This window comes from Amblyraja radiata, chromosome 46 (assembly GCF_010909765.2).
Source record: "Amblyraja radiata isolate CabotCenter1 chromosome 46, sAmbRad1.1.pri, whole genome shotgun sequence".
NCBI classification, from domain to species: Eukaryota; Metazoa; Chordata; class Chondrichthyes; order Rajiformes; family Rajidae; genus Amblyraja; species Amblyraja radiata.
In genome coordinates, this window is record NC_046001.1 from 8,143,707 (window position 1) to 8,169,452 (window position 25,746).

General features: G+C 38.6%; 1 protein-coding gene across 2 annotated transcripts in view; it reads left to right on the forward strand.

The window, feature by feature from the left end:
- Positions 1-25,746, forward strand: part of pan2 (poly(A) specific ribonuclease subunit PAN2) — a 65,232-nt gene that overhangs the window by 14,488 nt on the left and 24,998 nt on the right. For both annotated transcript variants that reach the window (XM_033015528.1, XM_033015529.1), the window contains exons 8-26: positions 737-1,079; positions 2,406-2,502; positions 4,939-5,058; positions 5,715-5,834; positions 7,512-7,640; positions 8,178-8,377; positions 8,856-9,004; positions 10,365-10,471; positions 11,258-11,356; positions 12,229-12,302; positions 13,802-13,943; positions 16,369-16,506; positions 17,370-17,429; positions 17,993-18,083; positions 18,695-18,852; positions 18,966-19,109; positions 19,538-19,717; positions 22,758-22,851; positions 24,449-24,649. In XM_033015528.1, the coding sequence (XP_032871419.1) occupies positions 737-1,079; positions 2,406-2,502; positions 4,939-5,058; positions 5,715-5,834; positions 7,512-7,640; positions 8,178-8,377; positions 8,856-9,004; positions 10,365-10,471; positions 11,258-11,356; positions 12,229-12,302; positions 13,802-13,943; positions 16,369-16,506; positions 17,370-17,429; positions 17,993-18,083; positions 18,695-18,852; positions 18,966-19,109; positions 19,538-19,717; positions 22,758-22,851; positions 24,449-24,649 (2,646 nt within the window). The remainder of the gene's footprint in view (positions 1-736; positions 1,080-2,405; positions 2,503-4,938; positions 5,059-5,714; positions 5,835-7,511; positions 7,641-8,177; positions 8,378-8,855; positions 9,005-10,364; positions 10,472-11,257; positions 11,357-12,228; positions 12,303-13,801; positions 13,944-16,368; positions 16,507-17,369; positions 17,430-17,992; positions 18,084-18,694; positions 18,853-18,965; positions 19,110-19,537; positions 19,718-22,757; positions 22,852-24,448; positions 24,650-25,746) is intronic.

The following is a 25,746-nucleotide window of genomic DNA, read 5'->3' on the forward strand; positions in this document are numbered from 1 at the left end:
TTGCATTTGATTCATCAGCATTCTTTTATTTATCAGTCTGAAGAAGGGTTCTGACCCGAAAAGTCACCTATCCCCCATCTCCAGAGGTGCTGAGTTACTCCAGCACTGTGTCAGTTTTTATAGTTTAGTTGGCTCTGATTACATGAAGTACTGTGAATAATTAAAGAATGAATAGTAATGAATGAAGTTTTAAGTATTCAATATTCAAGTATAAGAACAAAATTCTAAGCAGTTTGTAATGATTGTTGTATTTATTAATTTCAAGTCCAGTGCTGTTTAGTTGAAAGTTTTTCTACAAACTGAGCTCCATTGCCACTCTTCTAATTTTGCCGAGGATAAATTTATTTAAAATAATCTTGGTGAAATTGGGCCTATGATGGTTATAATATGGCAACATTTAAAAACAAACTGGCCAAATGTCATCAGTGCCAGCAGCAACAATCAGAAAGGAGATGAAATGTTAACACTTGGTTCTATTTGGAAAACATTTTGGAATATAATGTGGCATGACGTTGCATGAATATTATGCAATGCCCATCCAGCCGATTATGATAGCATTGCAGCTGACTCCATTCTCAAAGGAGCCACTTTTGGAGGCTGGCACTGAAATGGTATGTATTTATGGGATATACAGTTGATGAATATAACAGGCATGCATGTGATTTTATTGTTGGTGAAAGATCTCATTTGAACTACAATTTGTTGCAGCTATCTCTTTTTTTGGGTCTTTTTGCAGGACAATGTCAGTTTTGTGAACCAACGGGCCTTGCAAGTCCAGCGGATATTTTCCATGTAAACACTGTGGGACAGTTAGTTATGACATTTGATGTATCCTCAAGCAAGCGAGCATTGGTGTTTGGAGACTCTGGAGGGTGTGTGCATCTGTGGGCAGACTCGCCAGAAGCTACGTTTAACGCATACTCCCGTGAGACTGAGTTTCCAATGCCGTGTATGGTAGATACGCTGCCACATCTGGACTGGAATGATGATCTCTTGCCTTTATCCCTTATTCCAGTACCTCTTATCACAGAATCTTTGTTGTCTGATTGGCCAACAGCAAACTGCGTTGTTACACCTAGGTAATTAAAAGTTGAAAGTAGAATTCTTATAAATGGAGGCATGTAAAGCATTGGCATGCTGAGTTCTTCCAGTGCTGTCTTTTTGCTCATTGATTTAAGTTATTGAATTTGCTTTTATTTAATGTGCCAATCGTTTACAATAATTGACCTTTTGACTGCTTTTATTTCAATTAGTTCCATCTAAACCACTGTTCCTTAAATTGTTGATATTCTCATTATTTCTCTCAGTGGATAAAAAAAACCACAGCTACTTTATTCCCCTTTTTGTTTACTTCTCGATTATATTTCATTTTATGGTTACACCAAATGCAGAACCTTGTACTTGGCCTGTGAAATCAAAAGCCATCGCAATATAAAAGGGTGCTTTACTGAAGATTGGCATGCTTGCAAGACTTTGCTTGTCAGCAACATGAGCTGAATTGTCAATTCTTCGTATATATCTATTAATCTAAAATGCATTTAGATGCCTCTGTCCATTCATTCATTTTGCATCAAACACCACACAGCATCATTTCCATGCACAAGGTGTATGCGAGCATCTTTCTATGAATTTTCCACTTCAATTAAGAAGTAAAACAGAAGTATATATGCCCTCCCCACTCTTGATCATATCATAATAGAACACTGCCTCCATATCCAGTTGTGCTAAATTACTTGCCTGTTCTGAAATTTGAGACAAAGCTCTGAATTAACGTTGTATGTGACGTGCGGAGATGAAATCGTTTAGGACTTGTTTGTTTCAGACTATAATTTTAATGTGGTTTTTGCCAATGGTGAAATTGACACAAACACAAAAGGATTTTCAATTTGAAACACTCTGATTTTCCTCTGTGATTAACACAATATCAAATCTTTTTCCTTGTTATTTTCTTTTCAGCTTGTTCATGCAACTTGTTTGGGTGATCATAATTTTGGATGAAATCCCTTGCCTTTTTTCATATTCATTATGGAATTATATTGCTTGTATATTACAATTAATGTCTAATGTTAGACCAAAGAAAATTCTGAAATGAAAAGCAAAGCAAACCAACGTATATTTAAAGAATACCAAAATGCCCTAATATCTTCATCATTTTGAAGAAATTGAGTTGGATTGAATACTTTATTGCCACATGTGACAAGTCATAGTGAAATTCTTTGCTTGCATACCCAAGTCGCCCATAAAGGACGCTTACAAAGTACTCCCGCTTTGTAAGTGGGGTAATACATTTTGTAATACAGTTTGTATTGTACAGTTCACTTTGAAGGCTATGTAATCCCTCAGTATCTTACAATAGTCTACCAGGTCTTTTATTAATATTAACTCTTCTTTGGTTACTCTTGCAGACGAGCTCCACCTGTTGACCTTGAGATATTGCGTACCATGAAGAAAGTTGGATTTATCGGTTATGCTCCAAATCCCAAAACAAAGCTGAGAAATCAGGTTAAAAAAAAAGTATTCGTTTTTTTTTGTACAAGTAACAGTGATATTCTTATGGTATGGGACTCCTTCAGTTTGACAATGACTAGGAGATCCAGAAGTTAATTAACCTCAAGGGCAAGGTAAACTTTAATTGGAAGCCATCCTGTCTCAAGATGGGAGGACGGGTGGTGAGGGGGAAGATGGAGGTGGGGAAGGTAGCTCTATAGAACACTGATGGCCTTGACACCCAACAAAGACGGGTGGAAAGATCACAGGAGGTCTAATAGCTTGTTGGTAATTACCAGCTACTTGGATTCATTGTGCTTGATGGACCAAATTCGCACTGATGTAACAGGGTAGCATTTGTCGCTTGTCAGTTTAGTTTAGAGATACAGTGCGGAAACAGGCCCTTCGGCCCATCGGGTCCGCGCCGACCAGCGATCCCCGCACATTAACACTATCTACACCCACATTTACCAAGCCAATTAACCTACAAACCTGAACGTCTTTGGAGTGTGGGAGGAAACCGAAGATCTCGGAGAAAATCCACGCAGGTCACGGGGAGAACGTACAAACTCCGTAAAGACAGCACCCGTAGTCGGGATCGAACCTGTATCTCCAGCGCTGCATTCGCTGTAAGGCAGCAACTCTACGGCTGCGCCACCATGACCAGTTGAGGAGTTCCCTTGTTTAGTTTAGAGATACACCGTGGGAACAGGCCCTTCGGCCCACACACTCCGCACGGACCAACAATCATCCATACATTAGTTCTATCCTACACACTAGGGACAATTTACAGAAGCCTATAAACCTGCATGTCTTTGGAACATGGGAGGAAACCGGAGTAACCTGTACAAACTTGGTACCGACAGCACCTGTAGTCCAGATTGAACCCAGGTCTCTAATGCTCTAAGACAGTAGCTGTGCTGCCCCATTTGGATTGCTTTCTCTCTGGACAACAGCGAGAAGACCCCTTTGTCATTACGACAGCCAGCTCACCCTTCCTTCTCTAGATGGTGATCATGATTACGGCATCCAAAGCACCACAGAGTAGAAGTAAGTCGCCCAATTTGATCCAAGATCTTCAAACTTTCTATCCATGTGCATTTTCAAGATCTCAGACCAGGCTTGGTTAAGATTCCCTTTGATTAACAAGCCTGATGTAGCTCATTGTTCAGGTTTACAGATGAAGGTTATAGAGGGTATTTGGTTTGTGTGATGCTAATTCCTGATAATGTACAGACATGCAGAAGTGGGCACTTTACTATTAACTTGCTTCATTTTTTCTTGTGCTTAAGACAGTTCTATAAAATACCCTTCAAGGAAGTCCCTAACCTCTAGTTCCTTTTTGTGTATAGCCAGGCTAGGATGGGAACTGGTCTGCAATTGTGGGCATGAGTGTTAGTGCCATGGTATAGTTGTGCCACAACATCACAACATATTGTCCTATAACTTCTTGTAACCTTTTTGGGGAAACTGCATGTGGGGAAGGGAAAATCTTTTTTTTTTTTTTTTTGTATTTAAAATTCCAAGGCAATCAGTCAAGAGTATTGAGTATAGACATTGGAGGTCATGTTACAATTGTACAAGACATTGGTGAGGCCACATTTAGATTGTGTTCAGTTTTGGTCATCCTGCTCTCGGAAAAATTGTGTTAAGATGGAAAAGGCGCTGAAAAGATTTAGGAGGATGTTGTCATGGTTGAAGGGCCTGAGCTTTTCGGAGAGGTTGAGCAGGCTAGAACTTTATTGCTTGGAGCATGGGAGGATAAGGGGTGAGTTTATAGAGGTATATATGATCATGCGAGAAATAGATAGGGAAGATGCACAGTCTTTGACCCAGAGCAGGTGAATAGAGGACCAGAGGACATGGATTTAAAGAGAGGGGGGAAATATTTAATAGGAACCCGAGGGGCAGTTATTACACACAAAGGGTTGTTGGTATATGGAATATGCTGCACTATCACAACATTAAAATATATATATATTTGGATAAGTACATGGTTAATTTAGGTTTAGAGGGATATGGGCCAAACACAAGCAGATGGGGCTAGTGTAGTTGGGGCATGTTGGTCGGCAATTTACGAATATAGATTTTGCTTTTATTTACAAGGTTCAGAATCTTGTTTGTTCCTAAGCTAGAAGGCCCTGGAACAAATGCCAAATGGCCAACTAGCGGTTCTCTTGCAGGAGTAAAACTACCAAGCCTGCGTGTGTCTTTGTGTGTCACTGAATAATGAAACTTTTTTGCCTCCCTCCTTTAACTTTGATAACTGCATGATCGCTCCCACTGCTGTGCCAGGTGAAGTTGTCCAGAACAGCCCAAGAATTGATGCTAAAATCTTCTGCTATGTATGATTTAACAACACACCACCTTAACTGCTGCCTACTAAGCCATTAGCAGATCCCTGTGTGGATTACTTTTTTAGATGATCAGTAATTAGACTTCTGTTTCTAGGTTCCATATAAATTGAAGGAAATGGATGTAGAATTTGACAACTACAATCAAATCCCTGAGTCTCCTATTGGAAGGGAGGAAGATACTCACCTGTACATGGTCCCAAAGAAATATCGAAAGGTCTGAGGCCAAAAAAAAACTACTTTGAGTTAGATTATCATTCAATGTTTGGTTCCATTGAGTAGAATTATAAAGTATTTCTGAAAGCCAGCTTATTTTAATAGAAATGTACTTTATCAGGGTATGTTCCTGTTCCCGAATACTACATTTTTAAGAAATCTCTTATCTGAAAGTGATGTGGTTTGATCTAGGCTGCTTTCTTGTGTTTGCCAAACTTCTGGCCATTTCATTTTTCTAAGTCAGCTATCAGATCTCCTCCTCTACTTTCCACCATGGTGTTTGTCGACCTGCTGCCATGGGACAAGAAGATTGAAGATTTGGATCATTGAGGGATCTTGCCCTGTATTTTGCCAGTAGAATATGGGTAGTGTTGGCCAAGTCCCTGAATTAGCCAGCACTCTGCTTCTTGGTTAACCTGAAGGTTTTTTTTCCTGGTCTTCAGCCCACACTTTTTCCCCCACATTTCTCCCCCTCCACCCACCTCCATCAGTGTCACTTGCTTTGAAGTAATTATAATATTTTTCTCTTCCTTTATCAATTGAGAAATGCAATAGTTGTATGTATTTTACCTATTAGATTGATTACAAAGAACTCTTGAGCATATTTGCCCTGTGCCTAAATTATTCAGCAGTTTGATTGTAAATGTATTTGTTTAGGTTACTATCAAATATTCAAAACTTGGTTTGGAAGACTTTGATTTCAAGCACTACAACAAGACCTTGTTTGCCGGGCTGGAGCCACACATTCCCAATGCCTACTGCAACTGTATGATTCAGGTCAGCGACATTCTCCCAGCCTTTTGTTGCATTCCTATAGTCAGCACTTGAACATTTTAAATAACAGTGAAAAACACCCTGTTTGTGATTTTAGTGGGGAACAATGCCACTGTGTGTTGCTATTCCATTCTGCAGTTTATAATCATCTGGCAAAAGATCTTGCCTAATTATAATTTTTTGGCAATATTACTGATTCTATAATATTCGCAGAATTGTAAGATTTTTATAGCATAGAAAAGACAAATTGTTGTGCCAATTCCATACTGACTCAACATCTGAGCAACCCTGTTTGTTCCACTCCCCTGCCCTTTCCCAATAGTGCTGCAGTTTCTTTCCTTTCAGATGTTTATCCAGCTTTCTTTTGAAAGATACGTTCGAATTTGTTTCTCTTGCCTCCCGATCCAACCGCTTACTGTATTTTTTTTCCTTTTAGCTGTCATTTTATGCTTTTTAATACTTCCGCCAGTCAGAAATGTCTATTTATGATTTTAAATACCTCCTATCGAAAGTGGATCCCCTTGCAAAAACCTCTCTAGTAAGGAAGAACAACCCCAGCTTCTCGGTCACTACACTAAAGTCCCTCATCTCTGGAATCATTTTGATAAATTCCTCCTGCACCTTCTCGAAAGTCTTTGTCTTTCAATAAGTGTGCTGTCCAAAAATGGATGATATTGAGTTAAGGTAGAGCCAGTGTTTTTGTTAAGGAAGAGCGTGCAGAAGGACCTGTGAGGAGAAAAATGAAGGGTATGGTAGCTAGCCTTCGGTATTGAGGGCCTCCAGTTTTCACCTGAAAGATAAAAGGTAGGTGTTTCCCCACAAACAGGAAGCAACAATAGAAATAAGGAACAAAAGTGGGAGAAGTCCATGCAGCTTCTCAATTTGTCTTTACAATGTATTAAGATATTGCCTGTTCCCCTGATTTACTTCCCTGTCAAATCCCATGATAGATTTGCTATTCAAATATCTACCTTGTCTTGAATATCCTCATCCACAGCCCTCGGGGAAAGATAATTTCAAAGATTTCCAATACTTAATGACATTTCTTCTCATGGAAGTCCTAAGTGTATAATTAATTATCCTGAGACTGACACGAGTCCGAGAAAACAGCCTCTCAGCTTCAATGATTCTTTATCAACCTTGTCAGTTCTTTTCAAAATCTTGTGTTTCAATGAAATCATCTCTTATTATTTTTAACCCTGGCAACTCTGTTGTCCTCCTCAGATGACCCCTTTATACCAGGAGGAAAGTAATTATAATGTAATCTCCACCTGATGGCTGTAAGGTATCCCAACTAAAATGTTTCATTCCAGTTCATTTTGGATTTGGGTCTAGTCCTACAATATCAAAATGCTCCAAGATACTTATTGCAAATCAGTTGTCAGTCTCATTCCTGCAGTGGGGAGATGGAAGAATATTGTACTCGTACAGTAGTAAGTAGTCACCTGACTATCTAGAAGTACATTATTGGTCAGGGTAGAATGAGTTGAGCTCTATTTAACTTAGAAATACTGTTTTATAGGGGGTACCTGATGTTGGAAAGATCCACTTTTCAGAAATAGCATTTAGGTGAAAATTTAGAATGTAAGATGGATGTAATCCAAATTAATAATTAAGACAAGTGTTTGTCTTGAAATTTTTTAATGACTTTGTTTTCTTCACTTTCTTCTCCCATTGTAGGTGCTATATTTATTGGAGCCCATCCGTTGCCATGTTCAAAATCATCTGTGTCAGAAGGAGTTTTGCTTGGGCTGTGAACTTGGATTTCTGTTTCACATGCTTGATCTCTCCAGAGGTGACCCATGCCAGGTAGATGAATGTTGAGCTTGTAAAGTGCATGGTGTGATCATTGAGCATGGTGTTCATTATGTGGATTGTTCTAACTGCACCACCTTGACCAGAATAGTCATCCGTAATTTGCGTATTATAAAAAACAAAAAAATCAACGGTAGCAGTTGGGGGAAAAATGAAATTAGTCATTCCAACTAATCCCATCTGCCTGCACATATCCCTCTATTCACTGCCTGCTTCTGTGTCTAAATGCTGCTTGCCTGTTGCTATTGCATCTGCTTCCACCATCTCCCTTGATGGCATGTTCCAGCCATTTATCACTGCAATTCTGCGCTTCCTCAGTACCTTTTGTGTTGGTGGTTAGTGCCGTGGCTTATCCTTGAATTAGAAGAGACTGTATGGCGTAAACGATGGTCAACAATACTCTTCCCTACTGTTGACTATCTTGTACTTCGTCTCAAAACCAGATTACTATAGTCTCTGTTAACTTGTGGCTGTGTACAAAATTGGGTATAAAAAATATCATGTTTTGTTTCCTTTCATTGTGTCTTGTAGGCCAGCAATTTTCTTCGAGCTTTCCGAACTATTCCAGAGGCATCTGCTCTTGGGTTGATTCTAGCTGATTCAGATGAAGCGACTGGGAAGGTGAATCTGGGCCGACTTGTACAGAGCTGGAACCGATTTATATTGACGCAGCTACATCAGGAGACACAAGAGCAGGAAGGTCCACAGGCCTATCGGAGTGTCATGGGAAGGTGAGACAGCACTATTTTAAGATAGACTAACTAGATTTGTTTTTATCAAAAGCATGGGTGTTATGCATTGCTCTGCAATTGACATTTTGCAGACTTGAGGAGAATCCCTCATTTGCATCCCCACAATTGTTATATCACAGAACAGCCATTTATGGAAAACATATTTCCAGACAGTTTTTACTGGTGGACAGCTAACATTATCTGTGATAAATGAAGCCAGTATTAGGCTGCTGTATTGCGGGTGACACTCTGCCTCAGCACTATTTTCATGAGTTTTATTCTGTCTACACCCTTCACTCTACTGCATTCTAAATCTCAGCCCCGTTACTGCAGGGAATGGAGAAAAGACTCAATGGTTTGTGATACCCCTTGTTCTTATCATGGTGGATGCAGATGAAACACGGTCTGCTTGTATCATGCTGAACCCAATATACTATTTAAATGAGGCATTCTTACAAACTTTTGTTTTTGTCTTCAGTACATTTGGATCCTCTGGTGAATCTGTGATTGGGAAGCTGTTTGGTTGTGAAGTTGAGAACTGTAGCACTTGCCGTTGTGGGAAGGAAACTGTTCGAGTTTCTTCAAGCCTGCTTTTTACCTTGCAATACCCTGATATAAATACTGCTGGTGAGTAGTGCATGGAAAAAAGAATCATGAATTGCCTTGCCTTCACCATTACATCATTTTACCATTTGTTCATCAGGTTAATTTTAAACTTGACGCATGAATTCTGAGTGTGAAACTTCCACATTGCTTTAATCATCAGTTTCCTCGGGCTGTACATAGTTTTTGCACTTCATCTTTTTTCTTTTTTTTTAAATTGACATTTTAATTTGGTTAAATGACAGTGACCCCTGAAATGTATTGGTCTCAAATACTTTGTCAACAAAGAAATTAAAAAAAATTGTTCGGGTATTTTCTCAGGTTTTCCCATTCAGAAATTCCTGTGTTCGTATTTATCAGGAAACACAATGTAAATTTGCTACACAGTCATTTCATTGTCCCACTCATGACATCAGAGTTTTGCACCTTTCCTTCTGTACTGCAGAGAAAATCCCAGATTGGAACCAGTTCTAACTTCAAATAATTAGAAATCTATATTGCATGGAAATTACAAGGTTTGACTTGCATCTACGCACCCTGATCCAAATATACTAATTTCCTACCCTTGTTGTACCAGAGGGTCTCGCATTCTCTTCCCCAATGATGATCCACGTGATATATTACTCTTCTAATACAGTGGGCACCCCCTATTTGTCTATATATTGTCTAAACTATGCAACAAATAGCTGGAATAAACTTCCTGAAGATTTAAGACTTGCCTCAACTTTGACCACTTTTAAAACAAGACTGAAAACTTTTATGTTTACTTTAGCTTTCAGCTAAATCTTAACTACATTGCACTTTTAACTTTTGCACTTTTTTATAATGCATTTTTAATTTTGCTTTTCTTTTCTTTTAGTTCTATTTTATTTCATTTTATTATTTCATTTTATTGTATGACATGTTTTTATGTGAAGCACTTTGAGTCTGCCTCGTGTATGAAATGTGCTATATAAATAAAGTTGCCTTGCCTTGCCTATATCAATGCTTTTTCCACTATCCTTTCTTTAGATTTTAGCCGAAGCAACAGTAAATCAGAATTGAAGAGGTGCAAAATATCTGAATTAAACTGTCAGGGACACTATCTTATGACTCTAGCCAATTCTGAATGACCCATTAGAGAACCTACCAGCAGTAACTTTAAAAGCATAAAACCAATCATAATTTGAGGAATGGAAACCATTCTCTATTTTGCTAAAAATGTTTATTGTTCAAAATTAGGTTTTGACCAATCGAAGCAGAAAATTGTTTTGTTGGAATGTGACTGCATTTATAAATGTGCAGTGGCTGATATTGTGCACAGAAATGTGTCCTTGGTTCTGTGAACTTGGTTGTCCAAAAATGTTCTTTATGTACAATACTTAGTATCTCCTTTTTTCTTTAGACAAAGCTATTCGACAATATGAATTTGCTGAAGTGCTGAAGAGAAGTATTTGCCTTGAACAGAACACCCAGGCCTGGTGTGAAAATTGCGAGAAGTACCAGCCCACGGTTTGTATATTTGGCCTGGGGAGGGAGCAAGGAGTGTAAATATTTTGCCAATCAACTCTTGCAACCTCAGATCATGAGATGAATTTCCAAAAAATTAAGGATTTTGCTGATTAATCGTTTGAGAATATCTTAATTATACTGTTTCCTTTAGCTATCTCATGAAAGATCGAACCACTCTAAAATTACCTTTAGCTTACTAAATGTAGTGATCCAGTCTGGAGGATTATCTATCACTATTTATTTGTGAACAATTCAAGGCCAGTATTGATTGAGAGGTTGGGTCCTTTGGAAAAGCTGAGCTGATGCCTGGTTTGCGATTTCTACAGCTGGTGCAAATGTGGTTGCATTACTGAGTAAAGTAATACTGGAATTGTTGCCATTTTATTTTATCGAAGATTTTGGTGCCCTAAAATAGAAATCTTACTGCAAAAATAAAACAACATGTGCACTGTTTCAAAATTAAATGTATGGATCCTTTGCTCTTAAATTCCAACTGATTATGTTGGTGTGCATTTTGTCATGAGAATATATTTTGAATTTAAATGTAACAGGACCATATATCCATTCTACAGAAAATAATTAAATTTTTCCAAAACATTTCTAAATCAAGCCTGCTGTTTCATGATTAGTGACCTAAAATAGTCGATTAGAGTTTTTGAAGACTCTGTGTTTGGTCTTTTGAGCTTTGACTTTCATATCACTCATTGCCATCTTGTGTTACTGTATCAAAATGTGCCATACACTATTGAGCTTCCAGTGTTGATTGGAAATTGTGTTTTGTTCTAGATTCAAACGAGGAATATTCGATGCTTGCCTGATGTTCTTGTTATTAACTGTGAAGTCAACAGCACAAAGGAAGCTGAATTTTGGAAATGCCAAGCTGAGGTCTGTACAGAGGAATTAATTGTCATTATTTCAAATGCACCCTTTATATAAATCTGCTGGGACTATTTTCAGGGGTTCTATCCCATTTGGGGAAAGTAGGAAGTGGTGTTCAGTGTTCAAGAAGATTCTGAAATAAATGGATGGTGCTGAAAGGAGAGAATGTCAGCCATTCCCTGATTGAAGAGAGAGTTGTTTGCTGTAACTGTAGATAACATTAGAATATTGTGTTGGTGGCAAGGTGAAGCTGACGAGCAGTCAGCCTGATGAATGAAATGTAGTGCAATGAATTTAAACTATTTTCAAAAGCTGAGGATAGCTTTATATTCCGGAAATACAAGTTGTACTTCAAAAGCCTTTTGAGTCTGTGCGGTGTTCCATTTCAAAACCAATGTATTTTTCCTGAGGTTTGTTGCTACAGGGTATTGTCTATATATCAATGCTTTTGAATATTGAATTATATCGATGAGGAAAATGTTATAGGTAATACATTAGCTATTTTGACTGGGATAGCAGAAAGGGCTTTACTATTTCTAGTTACTATCTCTCCTAGTTTAAAGCTACTGTCAGCCAGGAGATCCAGAAAGTGAATGTGAAAGGGACTTGAACTTCATTCTAGTGCCTTTCTTGACAAGTGCTTATCTGTGACTATGCGTGAGAATAGGCTAGTTTCACTGTGATAGTTTCTATGTCGAAATATAATCCTTACTTGATTGCATGAATCATAGTCCATTAAATGAAATGTCAGGTACTGTGCATGAATTATTACCTTCATAAGAAGAAAACAATGAAGATGGGGACAGTTCGCATCTAACTGGTAGCTTAATTTGTTGCTTTTGAATATTTTAGCAGTACCATTTATTTTTTTTGTGCAGTACGAATTGCGCAACAAAATGAGGAAGGAAGATTTGGAAGCAATAAAAATGAAAGAAAACAATCCAACAGAATGGTAGGGATTTTTAAAGTGTGCTATTGTCCACATAAGTGTTGAGCTGAATTCAAGACATTTTATTTAATAACTATTGTCTTTGCTTTTTGTCTGCTCAAGAACAACATGTTGTACCAACACCTGGACATGCAACAAGATTTTCCAGGTCAAATTTAAAAAAGAACAATGCTTGCAAAATATTGGTGTATTATTGTCACATGTACTGAAATACAGTTTTTAAAAAAGCATGCTATCCAGTCAAATCATACCATACACAAGTGCATCAGGTTGTGTAAAAGAGAAAATAGAGTGCAGAATATAATGTTACAGCCACAGAAATTGCAGCTCAATTTAAAAAAAAGTTCATGAGCCGCACAAAGTCGATTGGGAATTCTTACCACGTGAGAGGTCTGTTTAAGAATCTTTGACAGCAGGGAAGAAGCTGTTCTTGAATCTGGTGGTATGTACTATCAAGCTTTTGTATCGTCTTACTGTCAGGAGAGGGGAGAAGATGGAATGGCTGCAGTGTGAGTGCTCCTTGATTATGTCGGCCTGCTCCGTGATGGACTGGGCTGCATAACTGCAATTCCTTGTGGTCTTGGGCAGAGCAGTTGCCATACCAAACTGAGGTGCATCCAGATAGGATGTTTTCCACGATGCATCTGTAGAAACTGAGAAGATTGGAGATATGATGAATTTCTTTAGCCTTCTAAGGAAATGGAGGTGATGGTGTGCATTCTTAGCCATAGTGTCCATGTGGTTGGACCAGGACAAATTGGAGATATTTACATCTAGTAAATTGAAGTCTCGACCATCTCCACCTCAATACTGTTGTTGCAGATTGGGGCACTTAACATCACCTCATTTCCTGAAGTTGATGACTAGCTCCTTGATCTTGCTGATGTGGAGAGAGAGAGAGAGGTTATCTTGACATAATGCTACTAAGCTATCTCCATCCTATTCTCTGTCTCGTCATTATTTGAGATCAGGCCTATTATGGTGGTGTTATCTGCTGCCTTGTAAATGCATTTGAGCTGAATTTTGGCCACCCAATTTTGGGTGTATAGGGACTGTAGTAAGGCTTTGAGAATGCAGTCTTGCAGGGCACCTGTGTTGAGAATTATTGTGGAGTATTTTTTGTTGCCCATCCTTACTGATTACAGTCAATGGGTCAAGAAGTTGAGGATCCAGTTGCAGAGGAGTTGCTGTGTCCTAGGTCCAGGAGTTTGGAAATGAGTTTGGTTGGAATGATTGTGTTGAACACAGAGCTATTGTTAATACATGTGAGTCTGCCGCAGATGTCTTTGACATGGACGTTTGTGCATGTGAATCAAAGATGACAACTGGGTAATGTACCTTCCACTTCTTGAAGAATTTTTAACTAGTTTGTACTGCTGTCTGACATCAGTCCCTCTATTCCCATGCAATAATTCAAATAGATCGACCAATTTCATCTTGATGTATTGAGTGATAATGTAAAGTTCCATTTACCAGTAGATGCTTTTACTTTTTATCATCAGGGAAGCACTTTGTAATGCAGAAGGCCTGAGTTTCTATACATCAATTGAGGAATTGAAAAATATTTGGATGCCTAATTCTATCAAGATGAAGCTGCCTAAAAACAAGGAGCTAGAAGTCACAAACTGGACTGAAAATGAAGGCGTATGTAATTAAGTTTAATCCTTGATGTATCTTTTCAAACCTCCCCTTAAGAGATTGATTCTAATGTTTGAAAAATTTAAACTAAGATCAGACGGGTGATCAAAAATGAAATGTGAGCAGTGGTAAGTGAAGCTGTAATCAGGAAACTCAAATAGGCAGGTTACCTTTGGTGTTAGATGATAGGGGCTAAGCAGTTTCCTCTTTGTGGGGGGGGGGGGGGGGGGGGGGGGGGGGGGGGGGGGGGGGGGGGGGGGGGGGGGGGGGGGGAGGGAACGATGGGACCCAAGGATGAGCTGCTCAGAGCAGGTATCTGGAAGCAGATAACGTGCATCTCTCTGAATTGGTTTCCCTTGCAAATCATTGTGTTTGTAAAAAAAACCCCAGTGCTTTAGAGGACTGTAAATCAGAGGAAAGACGGTAAGAAATAGGGTAGATAAGCCAGTATCTGTTTTTCGTGGTAGGGGTGTCTAAACAAAAGGGCATAGATTTAAGGTGAGGGGGAGGAGATTTAAAGGGGACTAGAAGTCACAAACTGGACTGAAAATGAAGGCGTATGTAATTAAGTTTAATCCTTGATGTATCTTTTCAAACCTCCCCTTAAGAGATTGATTCTAATGTTTGAAAAAACATACTAGAATGTTGCCTGGGTTTCAGCAACTAAGTTACAGAGAAAGGTTGAACAAGTTAGGGCTTTATTCTTTGGAGCGCAGAAGGTTAAGGGGGGACTTGATAGAGGTTTTTAAAATGATGAGAGGGATAGACAGAGTTGACGTGGAAAAGCTTTTCCCACTGAGAGTAGGGAAGATTCAAACAAGGGGACATGACTTGAGAATTAAGGGACTGAAGTTTAGGGGTAACATGAGGGGGAACTTCTTTACTCAGAGAGTGGTAGCTGTGTGGAATGAGCTTCCAGTGAAGGTGGTGGAGGCAGGTTCGTTTTTATCATTTAAAAATAAATTGGATAGTTATATGGATGGGAAAGGAATGGAGGGTTATGGTCTGAGCGCAGGTATATGGGACTAGGGGAGATTATGTGTTCGGCACGGACTAGAAGGGTCGAGATGGCCTGTTTCCGTGCTGTAATTGTTATATGGTTATATGGACCTGAGGGTTAAATTATTCAGTAGTTGGTATCTGGAATAAGCTGCCAGGAGTTGGAAGGAGTAACATTTTAAAAGTCATCTGGGCAGGATAATTGAATGACAAAGTGTGGAGAGATATAGTAATTATGAAGATGTGGGATTAACATAGATAGGCATGATGATCAACATTGACACATTAGGCTGAAGAGCCTGTTTCTATGCTATACAACTCCAACTCTATGACGTTGTCTTGATTATTAAGTTTCTAATTGATGTCCCTGTTAATATTTTTATTGGGAAAGAAATGTTTGTAGAATCACTATCCCTGTAAATTAGAATACTGTGATATCAAATTTGAGAAAAACCTTTAGCATTTAACTGTAATTTGCACAGTTGTGTAAGTACACTGGAACTGTTGATGGAACTAAAGTGTTGTAGTAACTTTTAGAGATGCTAGAGGGAGCATTCTTACTTTCACAGCTTTCTGCAAACTTAAATAGTAAAACGCTGTTGCGCCTGCCTGTTGCAAGGTGGATAGCTGAAATGTGCTGGGGAAATGAACTGTTCTATTCTGGTCCCTCTGTTCCTTTCTTCTTTGTGGTTGGTCAAAAAGATATTCCTAACAAGAACCATTAAATATATATTAATGATTTTTTGGAAATGTGTTATCCTGCATGCCCTTCCAGGCATTGTTAACTGGTTTCAATGTACCTTCTGTTTGGTCTCTGGATGATGTAGTTTTTGTATGTAGTCTTTTCTTTTCTCTTGGAGTTGGCAGCAATACCATATGGAACTTAATTTGTGCATGTTCCTGACACTAAAAAGGAAGATTTTGAAGTTCCCTGTTTTATCATATCTTAAGACCAATTTGAAGGAAGTTAAAGTGTAATTTAAACTTCAGCCAGACCAGATTATGGTATTAAATTGATTAATATGTTATAGTAAAGATGATGATATGTACAAATTGGAAGAGAAGTCTTCCCTCTGAGTTGGAGACTTGGGATTTTGGGACAATGCCCAATAATTCAACGGTTTGGGGATGGGGGGGGAGAGGAGGGAGATCGGGTAAATGTTAATTTTAAAGATGTCTTGGAAGTTGCACGCATGTGGTTTCCAAAATTCCATTCTTATTTTTAACTGAAATTTGTGTTAGCAACATTAATCTATTTCAAAGAGCTATTTATTTCCGATGCCTAGTAATAGCATCAAAACTTTTTTCTGTTTGTTTGAAGCAACAAATTGGTGTTTGTTCAATATATTAATTTCCAGTTATTTGAGCCAATTGCTTGCTATGGTGGTTACTGAGCAGAATGTTTACTGATTACTTTGGCCCTATTCTGCAGCTGTCCACTTCAGAAGATGAGGAGAACACCTATCTGTACGACCTGGTGGTGACCGTGGCTCATATTTTAGATCCTCGGACTGGTGGCAGTCTTGTGGCTCACATTAAAGTTGGGGAAACCTATCACCAGCGGAAGGAGGTGCAGTATAATTTGTATCTAAATGTCTTGTTATTGAAGAATTTTGGTACAGCAATAGAATGGTAATATAAAGAGTAGAAGCATTGATGCACTTTAAAACCTTCAGTTTTCTCAATGGATGAGTTTAACTTTTTTAATTTCTACATTTGATAAATGTTTGATTTTAGTTTGCACTTCAATTTCTGTTAGACATGTCTTTAAAGAAACTTTTTTTTTTTTTTTTTCAAACGTCCAAATGTTTAATTTCCCTTCCACCATCAGTGATCTAGAATACATCGTCTTCAAAAACAATAGTGACCAAAAATATCATGTTTTTTATTTTTACTGACTAGCATCTCAATTGATAAGATCACCACAGAGTTTAATCAAAAAAAGTAACCTTCCTTTCCTGCAATAATTTTTTATATAACCCGATATTTTCCACACATCTAATGAGCATGGAATGTTTTGTTGGTTTTGGCACACAAGACTCTTGACAGTTTAAGTTTCCAAAATGCAAAGCAAGTAAAGAGCATTACTTTAGCTTTTCACTGTACCCCAAATGGTTCCTGCCATCTTTAAGTGAATCTTTTACAGGTCATAAATTGGTACATGAAAAAGGCTTTACCACTAAATAAGAAGCACTTTGGACCATAAATTTCAAACTGGTTTCCTCAATTCAGGTCTGCAGCATAACATCACTGAAGGAATCTGGTTAATGCTAATTTATTTTGTTTTGTTAGTGTTACACATAGCTTGTGCAATAATGGAAGGAAAACCAACATGTAATATTTGTGATATTTTGCGAGTGCATTAGTGTTGGAAATCTCCTGTATTAGGTTTGGTGTAAGATCTGCAGCTCATGCAATGTTTTAATGTTTCAGGGTGTCACTCACAAACAATGGTATCTGTTTAATGACTTTCTCATAGAACCAATTGACAAGGTAATTGACTTTTTTTTTGTCTTGAAGCTACTGTTCTATATTTTCAAAAATACAATGAGTTTTTCATGTGTACACTTGGCTGAAGTATTAATTAGAAATATTCCTTTATAGTTTGCATAAATAATTTCCCCCTTTGCTAAAACTTGCAGAAATGTATTTGTATGCCATCCACCATATCACAGGCATCTTTTTGGCACGCACCTTTGCCCGACCTGCTGAGAATGTCCAGCATTTGCCTTTTATTTCAATATGTAGGTATCCTAGCAAAGTGGATCAAATTAAGGGAAGATGGTTTTGTGCCCTGGTTCCACATACAGTTTGTTGGTTGTTTGGGGTGAGGAGGGGAGTGGTGCTGTCCAGAATAAGGAGGACCATTAGGGCATTGCTCAACAGTACGTTATTAAGTAGCACTGCCACAAATCTTGTGGAGTAGCTTACATGATGTTCCTCTTGGGAAAGGAAAGGAAGGGAAAGTGAACAATTCTTTTAAGTAGGGGACAAATAAAACATTTTTTAAGTTGTTGAGATTGTGGTATATTTAAACATTTGTTTTGTTTTTTCAGTGTGAAGCTGTGCAGTTTGATTTAAGTTGGAAGATCCCCTGCATTTTGTACTATGCTAGACGGAATCTGAATTCCAAGTATGATTTAACTAGTAGGTAACGTTTTGTGACGTATGAATTACTAATTGGAGGTGGGTAGGGTGATTTTTATCTTCACTCCTGGTACAGCAGAGCTGAGGGTGCTAATAGTACACATGTAAATATGGCGAGAAGGACTTTCTCTAATCTGGTATTCATTTTAAAATAAAAGGGAAACTCTACAATGGCTCAATAAGCCATCATCGGGGCAATACTGACCTTTTACACCAGGTGTAATATCCACAGATTTGCTAAATTGCTAAAGATAAGGGTTTGGTTTTCTCTGAAACAATGAAATGTCTGCAGTCTCAGTTTTTGTCTGTTTGTGTTTTTGCCAATTCTACTTAAAATGATACAGCTATGAATAATTATAATGTCTTACTATTTTTTGTGTTAACTGTGTATCAACCACTTAAACCAGCAATGGTATTGTAAACAGTTTGCACAATCTGCTGCTTTATTCTTAGTATGAAAGACCAAGATAATCAGTTAGTAAGATTCAAACTAGCTCATTTCGTAGTGGTGCCTTCTTCTAATTCCTGTGAACTACTTGGTGATATTTCTCGCACGTACACTGGTCTGCTTGCAATGACTGTTTTGTCAATATTTTTTTTCTCTCCTTTAGTAAAGAATCCAATTGAGGCGAGTGTTTTGCTGGCAGAAGCATCTCTAGCTAGAAAGCAGCGAAAATGTCATGCAACATTTATCCCACTCATGTTGAATGAAATGCCCCAACCCAATGATTTAGTGGGTTTGGATGCAGAGTTTGTCACTCTGAATCAGGTACGTTTGTTATTCTTGGGATAGAGGATGACTTGGTTCCGTTTTGGATACTCTTTTGTCTCAGTTCCTAGTGACAAGGTTGATTTGCTTGGTTTGGTGTTGCTTGTTCTCAGGAAGAAGCAGAGCTTCGCAGTGATGGGACAAAATCCACCATCAAACCCAGTCAGATGTCAGTGGCAAGGATCACATGTGTGCGTGGTCAGGGACCAAATGAGGGGGTTCCCTTCATTGATGATTACATCTCCACACAGGAACAGGTAATGTCATGAGTAATGATTCCTCTGATCTTGCTGCCTAATTTGGCAACTTCCGCTTTGTGATTGATCGAGTATATTGTTTATATCACTAATGTAAATCATTGCAGTGTTAATCAGCTGTGAGATACTCTGTTTCAGTTAATTCCTGGTTTTTAAGTCCACTATGTGGGTATTAATTTCTCTTTGCTAAGCAGAAAGGCACTACATAGAGATCAAACAACTTGTTTTGGCAGGAGGTGAAATCCTGGCAGCTCAGCGTGGTATCATTGTAAGCCTAGCAGCAGGTTGGGCACATTTCAGCTGCAGGATCTGCAGTATGTGGGAAGAAGGAAGTATCTCTTCAGTTGGATAAATGTTATTTAGATTCTGTCTGAAAATGATCTTGTGTGCTTATTCCACAAATTTGTCCGTTGGAAAAAAAACAATAGGTTGTGGATTATCTAACCCAGTATTCTGGAATCAAACCTGGGGACCTTGATGCCAAAATCTCATCCAAACACCTAACCACCTTGAAGTCAACGTACCTGAAACTAAGGTTCCTCATTGATGTTGGAGTGAAGTTTGTGGGACATGGGCTGCAGAAGGACTTCAGAGTCATAAATCTTATGGTAGGTTTAGAAAGTTCACAAACATAATAATTGGGATAAGCTACTTAATGTGGCATCCTGTATTTGTGGACACTTTCATTATCTCCCTCCCTCTTTCGTCTCCATGTCAAGTCTTGCAACGTTGGTAGCTGACCTTTTTGTCGCAACTAACTTAATGATGCTGAAAAGTGGGAATGGTGTTAATAGATGTTAAGTGAGGAAATATTTTGTTCGTAATGTAGAGTACAAACTCTTAAATAGGAAAAGACTGGATTTATTCTTCCGGTAATAGAAAAACAGGATACTTATTCAAACAAAACACAACATTTAGAGCAACAGGCCACTCAGCCCAGCAGTTCTGTACTGACACTTTTCTCTACAAACGACCACAAGGTAACGTTAGTATAAATTAGTGGGTGAGGTCTGAACCATTGATCCAGTAACGAGGGGTCCAGTGGTCCAACCCCACCACAACAATGTTGGATTTAAAGTTTTAATAAATAATCTGATTTGAAAAGCTAATATGATATAATGATTAAGAAGCTGCCATTTAAAAAAAAAAGCTTACTCGCTAATGTCTTGGAGAAGGAAATCTGCTGATCTTATTTTACCCAGTCTGGAGTATAAGTGAATCCAGAAACAGGAATATAATTGACTCCCTACTAACCTCTGAAATGGATTGAGGGCACATGGGGATGAGTAATAAATCCTTGTCTTGCCAGTGGCAAATAAATCAAAAAATACCTTGAACCGTTTTTGCTTTCTTTTTATTTCTCTCTGTCGAGTAACTATCTCATTTCCTTTTTAATTTAAACACAATGGCCCAGCTGCATTTGGGACAAATGTTTTAACTCTGATCCTAAATTAATGTTGCTTTTGTACAGAAAGAGACACAAAATTCTGGAGTAACTCAGCGGGTCAGGCAGCATCCATGGAGAATATTGGTGGGGATGTTTTGGGTCAGATCCGTTGTTCTCCAGTGATGCTGCCTGACCCGCTGAGTTACTCTCGCATTTTGTGTCTGTCTTTGGTATAAACCAGCATCTGCATTTCCTTGTTATTATTTTCTTACAATCTGACTGTGCTCTTTGACTACTCAGTGAAATTTCACACAGTAGTGTTGTTCAAAAAGTGCAATTTAATCATTGCCAGTCCTTCCCAAATGGCAGCAAATCTACAAGGGCATCCACTGATCTGCGAGAGATGTCTGACTTGATGCAATACATCCACAGGATTTTCTTTTAAATAACTGCATATGTTGAAGCAGGCCTACCAGCATTGAAAAGATTGAAATATAAAAAGCCCCTAAAACTGCTGACATAAGAAATGTTCAATTTGAGGATGTTTATTGAGTCATATTTCATATGCCTTCAGGAGCCCCACCTACCCCACACACTCCCCAACTGTGTCCCTTTCATCTCTCTCATAAAGGCTGGTTAAAAACTGGTGGGGGGAAAAGGCTGGGAAAACAAACTGGCCATTTTTTTAGGGGGAGCCCAGCTTGCTTCAGGTCCAAATGTGGAAGTTAGATGGGTTTCAGTATGACCGGCATTATTTTTGATTTTGTTATGTCATTAAGTGACATAACTTTATTTTGATTAAACAAGCAAATATTATGTTTCATTATTACTCTGTGGAGCTTTAAGTGTCAATCACATGAAGATCAGACCAGGGTAATGGGTGGCAGGTCTCCTTGCTGGAGGCATTAGAGAACCAGTTCTACTTTCCCACTTTGCTTCTCTCTAAAATGGTGATTCACATTGGAGTAATTTCTATCGGAGCCAAGTTATTGTTTTCAGATGAATAACAGCAGTACATTTCTGGAGAGCATATTAGAAAGCAAATCTGGTCTTGCTTTGAATTGCCACCACAAGTTAAAAGGAACTCTGACTTCTAATTGATCCTTGTTTAGACAAGCTGAAGATGATTCTTTGCTCTTATTGTATCACATCCAAATTTCGTTCCAGCACATTGCAGTACACTTTTGATAACTGAGCAGACTTGGGGGTTTTGGAAGCAGAAATCATTTTTCTAAAAATGAAAAATGGCTGGTAAAACTGCAGTGAGGTTATTTGATCCACTGCTCATGGTTGCACCCCTATGCTAATCATGTGGCTGCATGAATGTTTTGTAGCTGTCTGGCTGCTAACAACCTTTGTTGGCTCCCTGACAATCTTGTGAGCAGATAGAGCGGCAGCCAGGCCTCTCTCTATATGTTTCAGCCTGCAGGCTTGCTGGTCTTTAACAGCTTGTGCTGTCGAAAGCCTGTTTCACTGTTGCTAAGTGTCTCAAAGTTTTTGTTTAATGTTTTTTTAACCAAAATATTAATTAAATAAAAACATGCTCATAGAATTAAAGATAACCAAAATAGCAGGATGTTATTTAATGAATGTTGCCAATCCCAGTCTGATGAAAGGAACTACATGAAATGTGCCAGCTGCATCCTTGTGTAAAACAGAGGTACAATATAATTGCATTCAGCACCTTGGTTCAGACAGTTATTGAATGCCCTGAGGTAAATCCATGAATGGAGCAAGACATTTGTTATGCCTATATCTGCCCTCCAGTGCTTTTGTACTTTCGTGCTGCAGTGTGCAAGCGTTACAGTTGGAATGCACTGATATGCGTGTTGCAGTTTCTTTAGCACAATCTGGCTCAATGTTGCGAGTGAGTGAAGCTCCTAATTGGCAAAATCCACTTAGAATATATGACCCATGGGGGTTAATGTAACAGGAAGCAGCTGCTCTCTGTGAATGGTTCGTTGTGAGATAATTGGGGTGTGGTGTATTTTGCAGAGAATAGCATCCACAATTTGTATTGCTATTGCAATAACATACCCTTCAACAAAAAAACAGTGTAAGCAAAGATTAAAGAAACATTAGTGTCAATGCCTTGCAAACGCAAAGACTTTAATAGATTGACATTATCAGGCTATTAAAAATTCTCCTCTATCTGTTCAAAATACTAAATCCAATTCCAAGTTCTAGCTTCAGGAAATTTTGAGTTACATATAAATTTTAGGCTTGGAGTAATATATTTTTCTGCCTATTTCCATTTTCAGATTCCAAAGGAGCAAGTGATAGACACTGTGTATTTGTTTCACATGCCTCGGAAGAGGATGATCTCGCTGCGTTTCCTTGCATGGTATTTTCTAGGTCTGTATGTGTTACAACCCATTTGACAAGTTTTTGACATGCATTTCTGTAGATCAACATGCATCAATCCAAATCTTTTTTGCATTCATTGTGACTTATCAGTAGGTTTAAGAAGTTAAAATTGCTGATTGCATTGAGTTACAAAAATAGATGGGAGTTAATGTTGTGATGAAGAGATTTGTACTTTGCAACTGGTTATGGATGGGTTGAGTGAGTGGTGAAATATTAGCAAATGGAGTGTTATATGGTAAGAGAAACCAAATGGCAAATTATTATTTAAATGGGTAGAGTGCATATGAATAGAGCACAGAGATTTGGATGTTCCTGTACATGAATCTCAAAAGGTTAGCAGGCAGGTGCAGCAAATGGTCAAGAAGGCAAATTACATATTGGCCTTTATTGCAAGATGGTTGGAGTTTAGAAATTAGAAAATATTATTACAAATGTACAGGGTTGAGGCCACAGCTGGGGTACTGGGCACAGTTTTGGTCCCATTACTTAAGAAATGATACTAGAATTGGAGGCAGTCCAAAAGACATTCAAGCGTAGACCCAATGTGCTGGAGTAACTCAGCGGGTGAGGCAGCATCTCTGGAGAGAAGGAATGGGCAACGTTTTGGGTTGAGACCCTTCTTCAGACATTCAAGCGTTCAATTCCTAGGATGAGAGGATTGTTCTATCATGAGTGGCTAAAGTAATTAAATCTACATTCTTTGGAGTTTAGAAGAATGAGAGGTGATGTTGCTGAAACATATTAGATCCTTAAGGGGCATGATAGTGCAGATGTTGAGACGCTCAAGTGGACATAGTTTTAAATGACCACCCCCTAATCCTGTAACTGCCGTGTGTCGGGACATCTCATAGGAGATGGTGAATCTCTGGAATTCTCTATCTTGGAGGCTGGGTCATTGGTTTTTAAAGAGGTAGATAAATATTTGAAAGACTGGAATTGAGGGTTATAGGGAACTGGCACAGAAGAGATGAGGTCTGGGACAGATCAGCCATTGTCATATTGAATGATGGGGCAGGGCTGAGTGGCTTACTCCTGCTCCTATGTTCTTATGTTTTACTGAATGGCATGACATTGAGTACTGCAGTTAAACCTGCAGGAGAAAGGTGACTGCCTAGCATTTCAGTAGTTTTGGCTTTTGTCCATGAGATTGCTGCCTGATATGGGAAAGCTGAATCTTGTGGATCTTGAAGATCCTATACCTGGTTAATGTTAATTAATATTATCTGGGGCAACAGCAGAGGCACAGCAGTTGGTCTTCATACTGTTTAGCATCCTTCCTGGGGAAATCCAAAAGGAGAGGCGCCAAGCTTCAAATGTGACTTTCTCCCAATTGAAATCATCTGCTAATGCTTAGTGTGTAGGTTCAAGTGTAAAATGACTGCTTTGTTAATAAGAACTGGTGCATAACACAATTGGGTGTTAGTACTTGCAGGAAAGGTTGGGAAGAATTGGACTAGAAATAGACGAGCTGATAGAGAGTAGAGATGAGGTCTAGTTAGGTCTCTGCTGGAGGATGTTGTCCAGCCTTGCAAAATGTGCTCAAATATGGAGAGATTGATTGGTGCTTTGTTGATTTCTTGGATAGAACTCAAAATTCAGGGTGAAACGCATGACAGCATAGAGGATGCGCGTACAGCACTACAACTCTATCGAAAGTACCTGGAATTGACCAAGCACGGCATGGACGTAGATGAATTCCGAAAAATACTGAAAGGTCTATATGAGAAGGGCAGAAAGATGGACTGGAAAGTACCAGAGTCTGAAGAAGTCCAGAGCAGTCCAAAAAGTAAGTGCCTCTTTTATTTCTTATTTTTGTGTAAAGAGATTTTATTGCATAAACTTAAAATCTAAGAGATTATGCTTATCAAAAGATAGTGCTAAAGCCTTGGAAAATCAGACTTTTGGGGAACTGCATGGAAATTGACCTTTACCTGCAGCACACTGCCGAGGTAAAACTGTGCTGACTAAAGTGTATTGAATTTGGTGATTCAATTTTCTGGAACATGGGCTCAGCACAAAACTCTCATTTAATTCAGTACTAATTAGTTATTATTTAGTCCGCAAGGCAGAGTGAGAAATGTCATGCAGGGAATGTTTTTCTCTATCTGATTATGCTTACTTTTACCTCTCTGACTTGGTGTCAGCCCCTCCTTATCTTCTATCTTGCTGACAAGTTCCTTTTCTGCTGTCACCCTTGCCCTTGGAAGTCTCTTGTAAATTGCTCTCTTAATATTTCACTTTTATGGTGACCTTGCAAAATTCCTCTTCAGTATCATTAGGTCTGATCAATGATTAATTCCCTGCTTGCCTGCTGCTGCTCTGCCCACCCCACGCCTTCTCCTCTACCCACTGTTCAAAATCTGCTTTACTCACTGTTTGCAAAACCTTCAAGATTATTTTTTTTAAGCCATGCAGTTAATGCTGGCACTAAATGCCCAAAGCATATGTACCCTTTTCTCAGCACTGATGTTCTCTGTCTGAAACTTTCTTAAACTTTTATTTTTAGTGTTTGTTTCATTCTATTTTAAGTCTATTTTGTTTGAATAGTAAGTGCAGAATGGGATGAGTGCAAAGATGTCAACAGGCTCAAATCCAGCAGTTGAACTAAACTGCAGAATATTTTAATAGTTTCTGAAAGTTTGGCTGGGTTTGTATTATATGATAGGATTGATCCAGCCATCTGGGTATACCTTGATATACTCTGAACTAGTGCCTCACATGACTAAGAGTAGAAGGTTGCCACTTGAATAACAGTGATTCTGAGAATATTGGGTTTAGGCTGTGGGCCGAGGAGCTTTATTCTGCAGTTTCGTGACCCAAGTCACCAAACTACATGAAATTTTCACATATTATGTAAAATGTTTTATATAAATCACCCCTGAA